General features: G+C 40.2%; 1 protein-coding gene and 1 gene segment (V, D, J or C); both read right to left on the reverse strand.

Moving 5' to 3' along the window:
* The window catches only part of LOC132675423 (Ig mu chain C region membrane-bound form-like), a 242,761-nt gene that overhangs the window by 58,175 nt on the left and 166,501 nt on the right, over positions 1-18,085 (reverse strand).
* Positions 3,356-18,085, reverse strand: part of LOC132669810 (disintegrin and metalloproteinase domain-containing protein 21-like) — a 35,176-nt gene continuing 20,446 nt past the window's right edge. Inside the window, 2 exon segments of the mRNA XM_060619762.3 lie at positions 3,356-3,540; positions 8,216-8,440. Coding sequence (XP_060475745.3) covers positions 3,356-3,540; positions 8,216-8,440 — 410 coding nt within the window.

The following is an 18,085-nucleotide window of genomic DNA, read 5'->3' on the forward strand; positions in this document are numbered from 1 at the left end:
TCCAAGTTGCAAGCCTACTTCCTGTCATAAAATATGGGAAATTTACTTTTCCTTTGGATAAAGGCAATTAGTGAGCACAGACGTCCACCCTAATTTCCAGGTGAATTTGTGATAAACAGTGCTGTCAACTTCTTGAGGCTGGTTGCATCTCTGTCAAAAACCTATTGGCCATGTTTGTGTGGATGGTTTTCCATCCACAGTTCTGTCCCATTATCTATTCCTTTGCTAGGATCACACAGTCTTTATGGCTGTAATTATATTGAGACTTAAGACTGTGTATGATCCCCCCCAACTTGGTTTTCAGCACTGTTTTGGATGCTTCAGTTCCTTTGTCCATATAAATTTAAAACTCAGTTTGCCCAGATCTACAAAAAAGTTTGCTAATAGTCTGATTGACATTCTGTTAATTCTGCAAATCAGTTTGTGGAGAACTGAAATATTTCCTATGATACACCTTGCAATATGTCTCCATTTATTTATTTATATCTTCTTTGGTTTATTTTACCTAGAGCATAGGTCCATTTACAGGTTTTGTTAGATTTATATCTAAATATTTAATCCTTTTGGGAGGATATTGCAAATTGTATTTTTACTTTATATATTTTTAGAATATTTATTTATTTTGAGAGAGGGAGAGTAAGCAGGAGAGGGACAGAGAGAGAGAGAGAGAGAGAGAGAGAGAGAATCCCAGTCAGGCTCTGCGCCATCAGCACAGAGCCCTATGCAAGGCTCAAACTCAACTCATGACCTGAGTTGAAACCAAAAGTTGGATGCTTAATGGACTGAGCCACCAAGGCATCCCTTACTTTAATTTTGGATTTTATTTAGACATTGGTAGTATATAGAAATAGATTAATGTTTTGTTTATTGACCTGTGATCTTTCTAAAGTCACTTATTAAGTTATGGATGATTTGGGGGTAGATCCCTTTGATTTTTTTTTTCTCAGAGGTACAAATATTGTCTACAAATATGGACATCTCTTTTCCTTTCACATTTGCACATCCTTCTGTATTTTTTAGTCTTATTGCCATTGTTAGAGTTTCAAGTAAAATGTTGAATAGATGTGGGAAGACTGGATATCCTTGACTTTTTCCAGATCTGAGGGGGAATCACTCAGCTTTTCACCATGAAGTATGATGTTAGCTGTATGTTTCTCCTTATCAGACTGAGGAAGGGCCCTTTTATCCCAAACTCTCCAAGAGTTTTTATCGTCACTGGATGCTGTAATTTGTCAAATAACTTCCTCTCTCAATTTACATAGTCATGTTAATACTCTCCTTTATGCAGCTGACATGTTGGATGAAATTGATTCATTTAAAAGTGTGGAAGCAGGGTGCCTGGGTGGCTCAGCCAGTTAAGCGTCTAACTCTTGATTTTGGCTCAGGTCATGATTTCATGGTTGTGGTATGCTGACAGCATGAAACCTGATTGAGATTCTCTCTCTTCCTCTCTTTCTGCCCCTCCCTCTTCCCTACCTCAAAAAAAAAAAAAAAAAAAAAAAAAAACAAAAACAAAAACAAAACAAAAAAAAACAAAACCAAAAACTGAAGCAGGCTTGACTTGTTGGGATAGTTCCTGCTTTGTCATGGCATGGTATTATTTTCATGTGTTGCTGATAGGATTTGCTGATACAGTAACACCTTGGATTGTGAGTAACTTGTTCTTTGAGTGTTACACAAGAAGAGAAAACATTGCTAATAAATTTTAACTTGATAAACAAGTGATGTTTTGCCATACGAGCAGTATGTGATGTCAAACATCACATAATCACAACTGAGTCAATGGTTCCTCTCTCTCTCTCTCTGCAGGACTGTGGGGGATTGTCTCCCATGCTCGGATGCTTGGTCTCAGGCCAAAGTGTTTGGCAGAAATCAGTGATTTTTAAGAATGTTGGAAGGTGCCCACAACTGGCACTCATGTATTTTTGTCACTTCAAAGCACCTATGGGAAGTCCTCTGCTTCCAGACAAGAGTAAACTTAGGAAAGCTTTGCATCATTCTAGGTTAATCTGCCTGCAGATAGAGACCCTCTCCTCTGCTGCCTTATTGCTGGTTACATTAAATTCAGTAAATGACAAGAGTTCATTAATTCTTTACTGTAGTCAACATGCGTGTGAGCATATACAATGGCCTCCATGCAGGAAAAGGTTGAAAAGAAAGGCAGTAAGAAAAAGGAAATGATTATGGTGCAAGAAGGAAATCATCGAGAAGTACAAACGAGGTATATTAGTGGCCAAAATTGCAACATTTTATAAGAAGTCTACATCGACTATTTGTATAATATTAAAGAAGAAAGAAGAAATAAGGAGGCTAGATGCAGCCGAAGGAGTCATGAGAATATCAAAGCAATCGCCATGTGTTCTGGAAGACGTTGAAAATATGCTTCTGGTTTGGATAAACAAGAAACAACTAGCAAGTGATACTGTGACTGAGAACTTTATCTGCAAGAAGGCAAAGGCCTTGTACACCGACCTTGCAAGTAAACTTCCAGGTACACCAAAGGAAAATGAAAAAGGCCTCAAGGCAAGCAGGGGATGGTTCAATAACTTTAAGAGGAAAAGTGGCATCTGTAGTGTTGTGAGGCATGGAGAGGCTGTGAGTTCGGATGCTAAGGCAGCTGAGATGTTCACTACTGAGTTCCAGAAGCTCATGGCTTCCGAGTGTTACCTGCCAGAGCAAGTTTTTAACTGCGATGAGATGGGGCTTTTTTGGAAAGAGATGCCAAAGAGGACATGCATTACAGAAGAGAATGCAGTGCCCGTCACAAGCCCACGGAAGACCATCTCGCCTTCTTGTTTTGTGCTAATGCAAATGGGGGTTTCAAAGTCAAGTCCCTGCTCATGTATCATTCTGAGAATCCACAAGCCTTCAAGAAATGCAAGGAGAGCCAGTTAAATGTTCTGTGGAGGTTCAAGGGCAAGGCTTGGGTCACTCATATCTTGTTGAGTAGATCAACGAGGTCTTCAGTCCTGCAGTGAAGAAATACCTTTTAGAGAAGAATCTGCCTTGGGTTATGGGTGATGCTCGTGCTCGGCCTCCAGACTTTGAGGACGACTTACTGGAGGAATTCGAGTTCATTAAGGGCAAGTTCCTTCCTCCCAACACCACTCCAGTCCTCCAGCCCATGGATCAGCAGGTCATTCAGAACTTTGAAAGGCTTTATACCAAAGCACGATTTCAGCGATGCTTCGAAGTGACCGAAGGAACAAATCTTGCCCTATGAGAGCTTGGGAAAAATCATTTCCACATTGTGAACTGCCTGAAGATCATCGATAAAGCCTGGGATGGGGTCACCAAGAGAACCCTCAATTCTGCTTGCAGAAAACTGTAGCCTGGTTGCGTTCTTGGACCTGACTTAGAGGGGCTTGCTCATGAACAGCAGCCGCCAGTTGTCGATGAAGCTGTGTCCTTGGGGGAGACCAGGGGACTGGAGGTGAATGAGGACGACATTCAGGAGCTGGCAGAGGAGCATGGCCAGGAGCCGACACCGACGAACTAATGGGTCTGCATCGCGAGCAGAGGTTATGGGGGAGATCTCGCCTGCAGAGGAGGAGAAAAAGGCCAAGGAATCCCTCACTTCAAATGAGATTTGGCAGATGTGTAAAATGTGGGAAACAGTGAAACATTCTATAGAAAAGCACCACGTGAACAAGCCTGTAGCAGTGCGAGCAATGAATCTGTTTAATGACAACGCAATGCCACATTTCTGCAAAATCCTCAAAGGGAGATGAAAGCAAGTGTCATTGGATAGGTTACTTGTTAAAGTTGCACAAAAAGAAAAAAGATTCCACGGAGCCAATAGACAGCAGTGATTCTATTAGTGAGAGTGAAAGTTAGCCTACACAGTAACCGTCCTCTCTCTTGTCTCCCTCACACCAGCCACGAAGGTTTTCAAAGTAAGTGAAGGTTACTTTGTTTCTTTTTTTATACTTTGTATTTTCATTATTATTTTGTGGCATTGTAATCATTTTTTATGTATATTTTTGGTTTGTGATATGAATCGTCTGAGTTTCTGTTATTTCTTATGGGGAAATTCACTTTGATATACAACTGCTTTGGATTACAAGCATGTTTCCAGAATGAATTATGCTCACAAACCAAGGTTTTACTGTATCTTGTTAAGGATTTTAGCATCTATGTTAATAAGGGATACTGGTCTGAAGTTTTCTTTCTTTGTACTGACTGTACAGAGAATGTGGTCTCATGAAACACAGTGTGGAATGTTTTTATATCTCCTCATTAGATTTTGTTATTGATGATTTGTCTCTTTTTCCTTTGTCAGTCTTGCCAGCAACTGGATTGATCTTTTCAAACAATCTGCTTTTGCCATTGTTCATTTTCTTTATTGTTTTCTGTTTTCAATTTCAATGATCTCCATTCATCTTTATTTTCCCTTTCTTCTGATTGATTTTAGTTTATTTTGATTTTCCTTTTCTAATTTCTAAAGTAGAAGCTTAGGTTATTAACTTAAGATCTTTATTATTTTCTGGTGTAAGGATTTAATGCTATGTGTTTCCTTCTAAGCACAGATTTTGATATTTTGTAATTTTGTTTTCAGCCAATTTTGCCTTAAAATTTGGAATATAGTTTCACTTAGTTTAGAATTCTAAGTTAATGGCTTTAAAATTTTCCTTCAGCACTTTAAAGTTCTCACCCCTTGCCTTCTGCTTTGGTTGTTTTTCATGGAAAGTTTTGATGTTGTTATTAACCTTGTTCCTGTCTTCATAATATGTTTTTTCTCTTTGCTGCTTTTAGGATTTTCCTCAGTTTTCAGGAATTTTATTTTGATGTGTCTTGATTGAATTTTCTTTCTTTTTTAAAAAAAAATTTTTTTTTAATGTTTATTTATTTTTGAAGGAGAGAGAGACAGAGTGCGAGTGGGGGAGGGGCAGAGAGAGAGGGAGACACAGAATCGAAAACAGGCTCCGGGCTCTGAGCTGTCAGCACAGAGCCCCATGTGGGGCACGAACCCACGAACTGTGAGATCATGACCTGAGCCGAAGTCGGACGCTCAACCAACTGAGCCACCCAGGTGCCCCTTGATTGAATTTTCTTTAGTTTTACTCTTCTTGGGGCACTTTGGTCTCCTTAGATCTGTTGATAATTTACATCAAATTCTGAAAATATTTTCCTTGATTCCGGTTATACATTATATTTACATACACATATGTGTGTATGCATGTGGAGATACATGTATACACACTTATGTATGTATATGTTACACTGCTTCTATTGTCTCTTAACATTACAGGTACTTGGATTTTGTTTTTGGAGACATACATTATTCTGTGCTAAATTTTGGATGGTTTTTATTACTCTCCTTCAAGTTCACTCATGTTTTAATATGCAGTGTTAATCTTATTACCCGTATTTTTCATTTCACGTATTGTATTGTACTTTTTTAACTCCTGGAAGTTCAAAATACAGAATAGTGCTAATAAGATTCTTTTTGTGTTAGGTAAAAGTATTGTGTGTTTTATTCAACACAGGCAGGCTGTGAGTGGACCATAGCCAGAGGTCACTGGTCACCTGGGCTGCAACATCATGCCCTTGGCCACTGCCCAAGGGATTTCTCAGTTGCCTCCTTAAAATTGAAAGATTTCCTGGAATAGAGAACCAAGGAAGTATTAAGGACTCCTGACTATTTAAATTAATTGAGCAGAGGTGGTAAGTGACTTTACCTGTGGGGTGGTATTAAAAAAATGCAACACATGAAGAAAGACAGTGAGTCCTTGGGGGAGGCATACACTCATAGGAAATAAAATCACACACCAGACTAATGGAGGACATATGCTCCCATGCATGGGCTCAGGAGCTGGTTCCTATGCTGTGTAGTCCTGAGCACCCTCTGGTGTCTTGAGTGACATCATGTTGTGATTGACCTGAGCATGTCAGGTGACCTGCTCAGAGCATGTGACTGACCTGAGCAACTGCTGGTGACCTGAGCGCCCCATGGTGGATCCTGAGCGCCCCCTTGTGTCCTTAGCTCTCCCTGGTGACCCAAGTGCCCTTTGGTGACCTGACCTCGCGCTGGTGTACCCAGCGCCCCCTGGTGACCTGAGAACCCTCTCATGACGTGAGGCCCCCTGCAGCCCAGCACCTCCTGTTTCCCTGCAGGGGGGTTTGTGTCTGGGCTCACAATGTCCACTAGCTGTGTCTCTTGCACACTAATATATGGTCATATCCTTAGTGGTCACTGAACTCAGCTGCAGGGAGAGCTGGTTCCTGGATGTGTCAGCAGTGATGGAGATGCGGCCCTGTGTCTCTGTCTCTCTGTCTCTGTCATCTCTGCATCTCTTTATCAGTTTAACAAATGCTTTTAGTTTTATCTACTGTGCTGAAACTTTCCTTTTAGTAACCAACCAATATATTTTAGAGAATGTTTTGTCCACCTTATTACAAAATTTTGTTATTATTTTACTGCAGGGTGGGTTTTAAATATGGATGCACTATTTTTGGAATTGAAGATTGTTATCACTATCACAGTGTTTCATAAATGGTATTTCCCCTGGGGTATGGGATTGATGTATTGAATTATTGTACCACAGGAATGGGAGTTTTCATTAAAAGGGTCCATTGCTCTTTTGGGGATATAGCTATACCAAAGCACATACAATTGCCCACGTTAAAGTAGCTTTCTCCCCACATATATGATAACATTTAAAATCATATTCTCGGGGTGCCTGGGTGGCTCAGATGGTTGAGCGTCTGACTTCGGCTCAGGACTTCGGCTCAGGTCATGATCTCACAGTCCGTGAGTTCGAGCCCCGCGTCGGGCTCTGTGCTGACAGCCCTAATTCGGATTCTGTGTTTCCCTCTCTCTTTGACACTCCCATGTTCATGCTCTGTCTCTCTCTGTTTCAAAAATAAATAAACGTCAAAAAAAAATAAAAAATAAAATCATATTCTCTCTAATACTTTGAATTATAGGAAGAGAAATGGATCATTATTTCAAATTAAGTTTTCTCAGAATTACCATAAACATTATGTAAGCTTTTCATATGTGTACCAGCATTTTGTCTTCAGTATCTTGTGGGTTTCTTATTAACAACATGTGGCCACATTTTTGCTTTTTCTTCTAGATATTATACTTCTTAATTTCTTTCCATTGTGAGGAACCCAGCCAAGGGGAGGATTCTCCTTCCTGTACCATACATACTGGAATGGCTGGTGGAATACTATAACATTTGAAACAAAAAATGAGCTTGGACGTAAGAGTCCAAGCTCTTGTCAGCATCCAGAAATAGACTAAAACTAAAGAGCATTTGAACTGAGAATGAAATCAGAATATCCCCCTGCATTTCCGAAGTGGCTTTCATGCACCCAGGATGGGAACAGCCACACAGCTTGTGAGGCTGGACTTAGGTGGGATGCTCTAATTCATTCACACCAAGAAGCCAGGTGGGAGACGCCCACTCACTGGAAGCAGTTGTGGACATAGTGGTAACCCAGACACTGAGCCCCTGCTGTCCGTGAAGTGGTCTGAGTGTTTCACTCGCCAGGTTGGAGCTCAGAAATTACCCTCGTGGAATGCCAGAGAGGCAAGTGGACCCTAGGAGGAAGGAGCAAGATGCCACCCTATACAATGTGCCCTGACCAGGTGTGAGGGCTCCTGTGATGATGTCTTGTAGTTAGAAGCCATATTATACACCAAGGAAAGAAGGGCTGTGGGCAATCTGAGGACCAATAAGGGAAGGTAACCCTGTAGAGATTGGCAGAGCATTTCAAGTATAATTTTCTAATATTATAAAATGGATAACATCTGTGGGTTTCAGTTAATGCCAGTGTTTCTATTTCCGATGAGCTACCAGGGGTCTGACCAAGAACGTGTCGGAGAAAGAAGTAAGGGGAGACACAGCACTGATGCGTTGACCTCTTGGAGCACTTCCCACACATTGTGAAAAATGGCATCATCTACATGGTCCAAACATCACACTGGGACTGAAACAAAAGAGCACGCAAGCAAGAAATAAAGGGAGGTCCGCATAGGATCAGAGTGCCAGGAAGAGAAAGCTCCAGTTACGGACAGTGAGGACCTCACTCCTGCTCTGCCCCTGTTTCTGGGCTGGTCCCTGTGGTAAGGGGCCCTAAGCACCCCCTGATGTCCCTAGTTCCCCTGGTAGGTCCTGTGCGCCCTCTTGTGGATCCTGAGCGCGCCTGCAGCCCAGCCCCTCCAGGTCCCTGCACCAAGGTTTGCGACTGAGCTCACACTGACTTTCCCTCACTGTGCTTCTTGCACAGTAATACACGGCCGTGTCGTCGGTGGTCATCGAGCTCAGCTGCAGGGAGAACTGGTTCTGGGCTGTGTCAGCAGTGATGGAGATGCGGCCCTGGAAAGCCGGGTTGTAGCTGGTGCTACCTGACCAGTACCCCAGCCACTCCAACCCTCTCCCAGGGCGCTGGCGGATCCAGTTCCAGTAGTAACTGCTGGTAACGGAGCCTCCGGAGACAATGCAGGTGAGAGAGAGGGATTGTGAAGGCTTCACCAGTCCTGGGCCGGACTCCCGAAGTGTAAGTTGAGATAGGACACCTGGGGGGTAAGAAGAGTCATGGTGAGTCTGTCTCATCCCACAGAAAGGCCCTAGTCTATCCCAGAGCCCCCAGATCCTCACCCAGGGGAGCTGCCAGCAGGCAGAGGAGGGACCACAGCATCTGCATTTCTGTCTTCTGGATGGAGACCCAGCACACTGGCCTTTGCCTGTGATGCGGGTCTTTTCTGGGAGCACCTCAGGTGATTTGCATGTGGGTCCCGTGGAGCAGGGGAGGCATTAAAAATGCTGAACCCGGGTGACTGTCGCCAGTTCCTGGTGTCCTGGTGTTGGGTGGTGTGGGGACCCACTGAGGCTGGTCCTAGTGGTCTGGGCTCCAGTTCTGCCTGTGCTGATTTCTGGCCCTGTTTGCTTGAGAGGGTTAGTGTTGCAGTTGATGAAAAGTTGGAAACCTTACCAAGTTTCTCTTATATTCTATTGTCAGGCTGTGCAACTGTGGACTAAGTTTCAAGCTCCAGGGCTAACTGTTCACAGAAACGGAGGATGAGGCAGTGGTCCAGAGTCCAGGCCCTTGACTGCCTGCCTGGTTTGAGTCATTCTCCTTCTCCATTCAGATATGGGGTCCTGGAAATGATTGTAATGGATAGGATCTCCAGTGCTCCATCTTTAGGAGGGGGCATTAGGAGATATACTCCAGAATTTACATAAGAAAAGGAGCTCATCCATATGAGGAGCAGGGCAGAAGGATTGGTGGCTGTGTCTGGACTCAGGTCATGAAGTTTCCCTGAAGGTGGAGAGGAGACACCCCACTGGAAAGGAGGTCTAGTAGACCTCTGCGTGTGGACATTGGCATTCCCATTCTATTTCCACTCTGGAGAGTCAAGAGAGTTGGCAGTCAGGCCATTACCTACCAGGAGTAAAATGAATATCTATTCAGGTGAGAAACATGATATTTAATTTAAAAGTTATAACTTTGCCTGAAAAGTGGGGTCCCCAGTTAAAAAGCCAACTTCCTTCAAGATATCTCTATAAGCCACAACATACAAAGATTCTTTAGTCAGAATTCTTGTGAGTCATTCCTAGATATGAACACTCTACTATAAGTAGTAGAAGAGATCTCCAAAACAACTACACAGAGAAGAAGAAAAGGAAACAAAGACTTGGACAGGAAATCTGTACAGAGAATGGAAGAGGGAAATAAACAATCTATGTAATACATTATCTGAGGTAGAAAAATACGTTAATAAAATGAAGGTATGAATTCAACCAATATGAGTAGAATGTTGTTAAAAGGGTGAATGCATATAGGAATGAAAAACCACCTGGGAGTTTCTTAATAAAGTTGAAATTATGTTTTAGGCTTAGAAGACTAAGTTGATATAATACCAGAGAACAATGAGAACTTCTATAGAAAGAGCAACACGATTAGTAAATACTCCATTGTGTTGATGTCCCACATTTTCTTTCTTTTTTTTTTTTTTTGTCCCACATTTTCTTTGTTCATGCTCATATTAAGGACATTATGAATGAAGCTGCCATAAACATTCATGTGCAGACTTTAATGTGGGTATTATTTTCAATTTAGTCCCATAGATAAGTAAGAAGACATTTGCTGGTTTGTGTCCTCAGTTTGGTTCAGATCTGTAAGAAACTGCCAAGATGTCTTCCAAAGTACTTATACCATTTTGGATTTCCACTAGCAATGAGTTAGCTTCTTTTCCATCTACATATATATTCCTTGGTGAGGTGTCTGTTCAGATCTTTTCTCCATTTTTACATTGGGCTGGTTTCTTATGGTCATATTGAAGAATTCTCTGCATATTTTTTTTCAAATTTTTATTTAAATTCTAGTTAGCTAACATATAGTGTAATATTGGTTTCAGTAGAATTTAGTGATTTGTCATTTACATATAATGCTCATTATAACAAGTGCCCTCCTTAATACCCATCACCCATCTAGCCCATCCCCCACCCACCTCCCCTCTAGTAACCATCAGTGTGTTCTCTATAGCTAAGAATCTGTTTCTTGGTTTTCCTTTCTCTTTTTTCCCAATGTGATTGTTTTTTTTTTCTTAAATTTCACATATGAGTGAAATTATATGGTATTTGTCTTTCTCTGATTGAGATATTTTTCTTAGCATTATACTCTCTAGCTCCATCCACATCACTATAAATGGTAAGATTTCATTCTTTTTATGGCTGAGTAATATTTCATTATATATATATATATATATATATATATATATAATATTCCATTATATATGTGTGTGTATATGTATATGTATATATACACACACATATATATCTATGTCTCACATCTTCTTTATCCATTCATCAGTTTATGGACACTTGGACTTTTTCCTTAATTTGGCTACTGTCGATAGCGCTGCTATAAACATTGGGGTGCATGTGCTCCTTCACATCTGTATTTTTGTTTCCTTTGGGTAAAAACTTAGAAGTACAATTGCTGTATCAGAGAGTAGTTCTATTTTTAACTTTCTGAGGAAACTGCATACTGTTTTCCAGAGTGGCTGCACCAGTTTGCACTCCCACCAACAGTGCAAGTGGGTTCCCCTTTCTTTGCATCCTCGCTGATGCCTGATATTTCCTGATTTGTTAATTTTGGCCATTCTGACAGGTGTGAGGTGGTATCTATCTCATTGTGGTTTTGATTTATATTTCCCTGATTATGAGTGATGTTGAGCATTTTTTTCATGTGTCCGTTAGCCATCTGGATGTCTTCTTTGGAAAAGTGTGTATTCATGTCTTCTCCCCATTTCTTCCCTGGATTATTTGTTTTTTTTGAGCGTTGAGTTTGATAAGTTCTTTATAGATTTTGGATACTAACCCTTTATCATATATGTCATTTGCAAATATCTTCTCCCATTCTGTAGGTTGCCTTTTAGTTTCCTTGATTGTTTCTTTCACTGTGCAAAAACGTTTTTATCTTGATGAGGTCCCAGTAGTTCATTTTTGCTTTTGTTTCCCTTGCCTCAGGAGACATGTCTAGTAAGAAGCTACTAAGACTGATGTCAATGAGGTTGCTGCCTGTGTCCTCTTCTAGGATTTTGATGGTTTATTGTCTCACGTTTAGATCTTTTATACATTTTGAACTTATTTTGTGTATATTTAAGAAAGTGGTCCAGTTTCATTCTTCTGCATGTTGCTGTACAGTTTTCCCAACCCCATTAGTTGAAAAGACTGTCTCTTTTCCATTAGATATTTCCTGCTTTGTTGAAGATTATTTGACTGTATAGTTGCGGGTCCATTTATGGATTTTCTATTCTGTTTCATTCATCTATGTGTCTGTTTTTGTGCCAGTACCATACTGTGTTGATGATTACAGCTTTGTAGTATAGCTTGAAGTCTGGGATTGTGATGCCTCCAGCTTTGGTTTTCTTTTTCAGGATTTCTTTGGCTATTTGGGGTCTTTCATTGTTCCATAAAACTTTTAGGACTGTTTGTTCTAGCACTGTGAAAAATACTCAAATATCTACTCAAAGAGCAGTATTAAAGGCCACTATTATGGCTTTACAACAATTTCCTAACCAACCTATTAATATTGTAGTAGATTCTCAATATGTAGTTTATGTGATAAAGAATATAGAACAGGCCTCTGTTAGGGAATTAAGAGATCCCTCCTTATTGTCATTATTTTTAACTTTACAAGCCTTGCTAGGTGAACAAGCATACCCTCTTTTTATCACTCACGTAAGAGCACATTCAGGTTTACCTGGACCTTTAACAGAAGGAAACGAGTTTGCAGACCAATTTGTTGACTACAATATAGCTTTTAACATTGCTCGATTATCTCATGACTTTTTTCATCAAAATTATAAGTCCCTTATTAAACAATTCCATCTCACAGTTACTCGAGAGAAACACATTGTTGCTGCTGCCCCTGACTGTCAACAGCAATCAGGAGGACACAGCAATGGGGAATAAACCCCACAGGTCTAAATGCAAATAAGCTTTGGCAAGCTGATATGACATACTATGCCCCATTCGGGCATCACAAATATATCCGCATGTCTGTGGAAACCTTTTCAGGATTTATAATGGCCTCTATTCACACTGGAGAAAATGCAAAAAATATCATTCTTCATTTTTTTACATGCACTTTCACAAGCCAGTAAACCTCAACAAATTAAAACTGACAACAACCTGGATACCTTTCCTCCATGGTAAAGGCATTGTTCCAAAGTTGGAATATACAACACATTATGCGCATACCATATCACCCTACCAGACAAGCTATTATAGAATGTACACATGCCACTTTAAAACAAATGCTTCACAAACAAAAGAGGGAAAGCACAAAATGCTTCCCCATGGAATTCACTATATAAAAACTTCTACATTCTAAATTTTTAAAAATTGTGATTCCCATGGCCTCACAGCTTCCCAACAGCATTTTGTACCATCTCCCAGCTCAAATATCAGAGCCAAGGTGCTATTTAAAGACATATATTCATGGAAAGGACCATATGAACTGATAACATGGGGACGGGCATATGGGTGTCTTCTTCTCCCATCAGGATCCCACTGGGTTTCTGCCTGTCTGATTAAACCATACCAGGAGTTGATTCTTCAACTCTGTTCCTCAGATGGCCAATTTGTCCTTACAAGGACAACAGGGGGGACAATGCCCGCAAACGACCAAGGTATATGATGTCACCTGGGACAACTTAAGAAGCTCCATCGACATGCCACCAAAATCATGCACTGTGTCAGAGCGCCATCTACCATAGAAAAAAGGTTTTTAGCATATATTTAGCTGTGGTTTCTCAGAGTTTGGGTAAGGTAATGATTTGCTTAATCTTTTTCTTTATCCAGACTGCTACTGCTTTTTCATCACTGTGTTGGCCTCACATCATAGATCCTCCTTTCTTTAAGTCAGTTAATATAACATTTGACAACCCACATTATGTTTTTGAAGTATCTCCTCTGGCTTGGTACACAGCCTGTATCAGCCATCATGTTACCAAACTTTCTATCTCACAATGTTTATCCTAAAAAGACAGCCTCAAATTTGGCTGCCAGTAAATCTAGTAAGGCCCTGGGAAGGGTCCAGTGGCCTCTGAATTAGCTGAATTATCCCAAGCCATTTCTTTTTTAAATAATTTTATTTATTTTTATTTTTTAAAATTTACATCCAAATTAGCATATAATGCAACAATGATTTCAGGAGTAGATTCCTTAGTGCCCCTTACCCATTTAGCCCATCCCCCCTCCCACAACCCCTCCTGTAACCCTCTGTTTGATCTCCATATTTATGAGTCTATTCTGTTTTGTCCCCCTCCCTGTTTTGATATTATTTTTGTTTCCCTTCCCTTATGTTCATCTGTTTTGTCTCTTAAAGTCCTCATATGAGTGAAGTCATATGATTTTTGTCTTTCTCTGACTGACTAATTTCACTTAGCATAATACCCTCCAGTTCCATCCACGTAGTTGCAAATGGCAAGATTTCATTCTTTTTGATTGCCAAGTAATACTCCATTGTGTGTGTGTGTGTGTGTGTGTGTGTGTGTGTGTGTGTGTGTATGTATCACATCTCCTTTATCCATTCATCCATCATTGGACATTTGGGCTCTTTCCATACTTTGGCTATTGTTGATACTACTGGTATAAACATGGGGTGCATGTGTCCCTGTGAAACAGCACACGTGTATCCCATGGATAAATGCCTAGTAGTGCAATTGCTGGGTAATAAGGTAGTTCTATTTTTAGTTTTTTGAGGAATCTGCATACTGTGTTCCAGAGCGGCTGCACCAGGTTGCATTGCCCCCAACAATGCAAAGAGATCCTCTGTCTCCACATCATCGACAACATCTGTTGTTGCTTGAGTTGTTAATGTTAGCCATTCTGACAGGTGTCAGGTGGTATCTCATCGTGGTTTCGATTTGTATTTCCCTGATGATGAGTGATGTTGAGCATTTTTTGTGTGTCGGTTGGCCATCTGTATGTCATCTTTGGAGATGTGTCTATTCATGTCTTTTGCGCATTTCTTCACTGGATTATTTGTTTTTTGGGTGTTGAGTTTGATAAGTTCTGTGTAGATTTTAGATACTAACCCTTTATCTGAGATGCCATTTGCAAATATCATCTCCCATTCTGTTGGTTGCTGTTTAGTTTTGCTGATTGTTGCCTTCACTATGCAGAAGCTTTTTATTTTGATGAGGTCCCAGTAGTTCATTTCTGCTTTTGTTTCCCTTGCCTCCAGGGATGTGTTGAGGAAGAAGTTGCTGCGGGTAAGATCAAAGATGTTTTTGCCTGCTTTCTCCTCAAGTATTTTGATGGATTCCTGTCTTACACTGAGGTCTTTCACCCATTTTGAGTTTATTTTTGTGTATGGTGTAAGAAAGTGGTCCAGGTTCATTCTTCTGAATGTCACTGTCCAGTTTTCCCAGCACCGCTTGCTGAAGACACTGTCTTTATTCCACCGGATATTCTTTCCTGCTTTGTCAAAAATTAGTTGGCCATATGTCTGTGGGTCCATTTCTGGGTTCTGTATTCTGTTCCATTGATCTGAGTGTCTATTCTTGTGCCAGTACCATACTGTCTTGATGATTACAGCTTTGAAGTATAGCTTGAAGTCTGGGATTGTAAAGCCTCCTGCTTTGGTTTTCTTTTTCAAGATTTCTTTGGCTATTCGGGGTCTTTTCTGGTTCCATACAAATTTTAGGATTATTTTTTCTAGCTCTGTGAAGAATGCTGATGTCACTTTGATCAGGATTGCATTGAATATGTAGATCGCTTTTGGTACTATCGACATTTTAACAATATTTGTTCTTCCTATCCAGGAGCATGGAGTCCTTTTCCATGTTTGTGTGTCTTCTTCAATTTCTTTCATAAGCTTTCTATCGTTTTCAGCATATAGATTTTTCACCTCTTTGGTTACATTTATTCCTCGGTATCTTATGGTTTTTGGTGCAACTGTAAATGGGATCAATTCCTTGATTTCTCTTTCTGTCGCCTCATTGTTGGTGTATAGGAATGCAACCAATTTCTGTGCATTGATTTTATATCCTGCCACTTCGCTGAATTCATGAATCAATTCTAGCAGTTTTTTGGTGGAATCTATTGGGTTTTCCATATAGAGTATCATGTCATCTGCGAAGAGTGAAAGTTTGACCTCCTCCTGGCCAGTTTGGATGCCTTTTATTTCTTTGTGTTTTCTGATTGCAGAGGCTAAGACTTCCAATACTATGTTGAATAACGGTAGTGAGAGTGGACAACCCTGTCTTGTTCATGACATTAGGGAGAAAGCTCTCAGTTTTTTCCCATTGAGGATGATATTAGCGTTGGGTCATTCATATATGGCTTTTATGATCTCGAGGTATGGTCCTTCTATCCCTACTTTCTTGAGGGTTTTTATCAAGAAAGGATGCTGTATTTTGTCAAATGCTTTCTCTGCATCTATGGAGAGGCTCATATGGTTCTTGTCCCTTCTTTTTCAACGTTTTTTTTTTTTTTTTAAATTTATTTTTGGGACAGAGAGAGACAGAGCATGAACGGGGGAGGGGCAGAGAGAGAGGGAGACACAGAATCCGAAACAGGCTCCAGGCTCCGAGCCATCAGCCCAGAGCCTGACGCGGGGCTCGAACTCACGGACCGCGAGATCGTGACCTGGCTGAAGTCGGACGCTTAACCGACTGCGCCACCCAGGCGCCCCTTGTCCCTTCTTTTATTGATGTGATGAATCACGTTAATTTTTTTTGCAGGTATTGAACCAGCCCTGCATCCCAGGTATAAATCCCACTTGGTGGTGGTGAATAATTTTTTTAATGTATTGTTGGATCAGGTTGGCTAATATCTTGTTGAGGATTTTTGCATTCATGTTCATCAGGGAAATTGGTCTATAGTTCTCCTTTTTAGTGGGGTCTTTGGTTTTGGAATCAAGGTAATGCTGGCTTCATAGAAAGAGTTTGGAAGTTTTCCTTCCATTTCTATTTTTTGGAACACCTTCAAGAGAATAGGTGTTAACTCTGCCATAAATATTTGGTAGAATTCCCCTGGAAAGCCATCTGGCCCTGGACTCTTGTTTTTGGCAGATTTTTGATTACTAATTTGATTTCCTTACTGGTTATGGGTCTGTTCAAATTTTCTATTTCTTCCTGTTTCAGTTTTGGTAGTGTATATGTTTCTAGGAATGTGTCCATTTCTTCCAGATTGCCCATTTTATTGGCATCTAATTGCTCATAACATTCTCTTATTACTGTTTTTATTTCTGTTGTGTTGGTTGTGATCTCTCCTCTGTCATTCTTGATTTTATTTATTTAGGTCCTTTCCTTTTTCTTTGTGATCAAAATGGATAGTGGTTTATCAATTTTGTTACTTCTTTCAAAGAACCAGCTTTTCATTTCATTGATCTGTTCTACTGTTTTTTTGGTTTCGATAGCATTAATTTCTGCTCTAATCTTTATTATTTCCTGTCTTCTGCTGGTTTTGGGTTTTATTTGCTGTTTTTTTTCCAGCTCTTTAGTCATAAGGTTAGGTTGTGTATCTGAGATCTTTCTTCCCTCTTTACGAAGGCCTGGAATGCTAGATACTTTTGTCTTATGACCGCCTTTGCTGAGTCCCAGAGGTTTTGTGTTGTGGTGTTATGTTTTTCATTGACTTCCATATACTTTTTAGTTTCCTCTTTAACTGCTTGGTTATCCCATTCATTCTTTAGTAGGATGTTCTTCAGTCTACAAGTATTTGTTACCTTTCTAAATTTTTTCTTGTGGTTGATTTCGAGTTTCATAGAGTTGTGGTCTGAAAATATGCACGGTATGATCTCGATCTTTTTGTACTTACTTAGGGTTGATTTGTGTCCCAGTATATGGACTGTTCTGGAGAACATTCCATGTGCACTGGGGAAGAATGTATATTCTGCTGCTTTAGGATGAAATATTCTGAATATATCTGTTAAGTCCATCTGGTCCAGTGTGTCATTCAAGGCCATTCTTTCCTTGTTGATTTTTTGATTAGATGATCTGTTCATTGTTGTGAGTGGGGTGTTGAAGTCTCCTACTCTTATGGTATTCTTATCGACGAGTTTCTTTATGTTTGTGATTAATTGATTTATATATTTGGGTGCTCTCACATTTGGCACATAAATGTTTACAATTTACACGTTTACAAATGTTTACAAGGTCTTCTTGGTGGATAGACCCCTTGATTATGATATAATGCCATTCTGCATCTCTTGATACAGTCTTTATTTTAAAGTCTAGATTGTCTAATATAAGTATGGCTACTCCGGCTTTTTTTTTTTTGCTGTTGGCCATTAGCATAATAGATGGTTCTCCACCCTCTTATTTTTAATCTGAAGGTGTCTTTAGGCCTAAAGTGGGTCTCTAGTAAACAGCATAGATGGATCTTGTTTTCTTCTCCATTCTGTTACCCTATGTCTTTTGATTGGAGCATTGTGTCCTTTGATGTTTAGAGTGAGTACTGAAAGAAATGAATTTATTGCCATTATGATACTTGTAGAGTTGGAGTTTCTGGTGGTGTTCTCCGGTTCTTTCTAATCTTTGTTGCTTTTGGTATTTATTTATTTATATAGATATATTTTCATCCTTTCTCCCCTCAGAGAGTCCCCCTTAAAA

The sequence above is a fragment of the Panthera onca genome, chromosome B3 (assembly GCF_046562875.1).
Source record: "Panthera onca isolate mPanOnc1 chromosome B3, mPanOnc1 haplotype 2, whole genome shotgun sequence".
NCBI lineage: Eukaryota > Metazoa > Chordata > Mammalia > Carnivora > Felidae > Panthera > Panthera onca.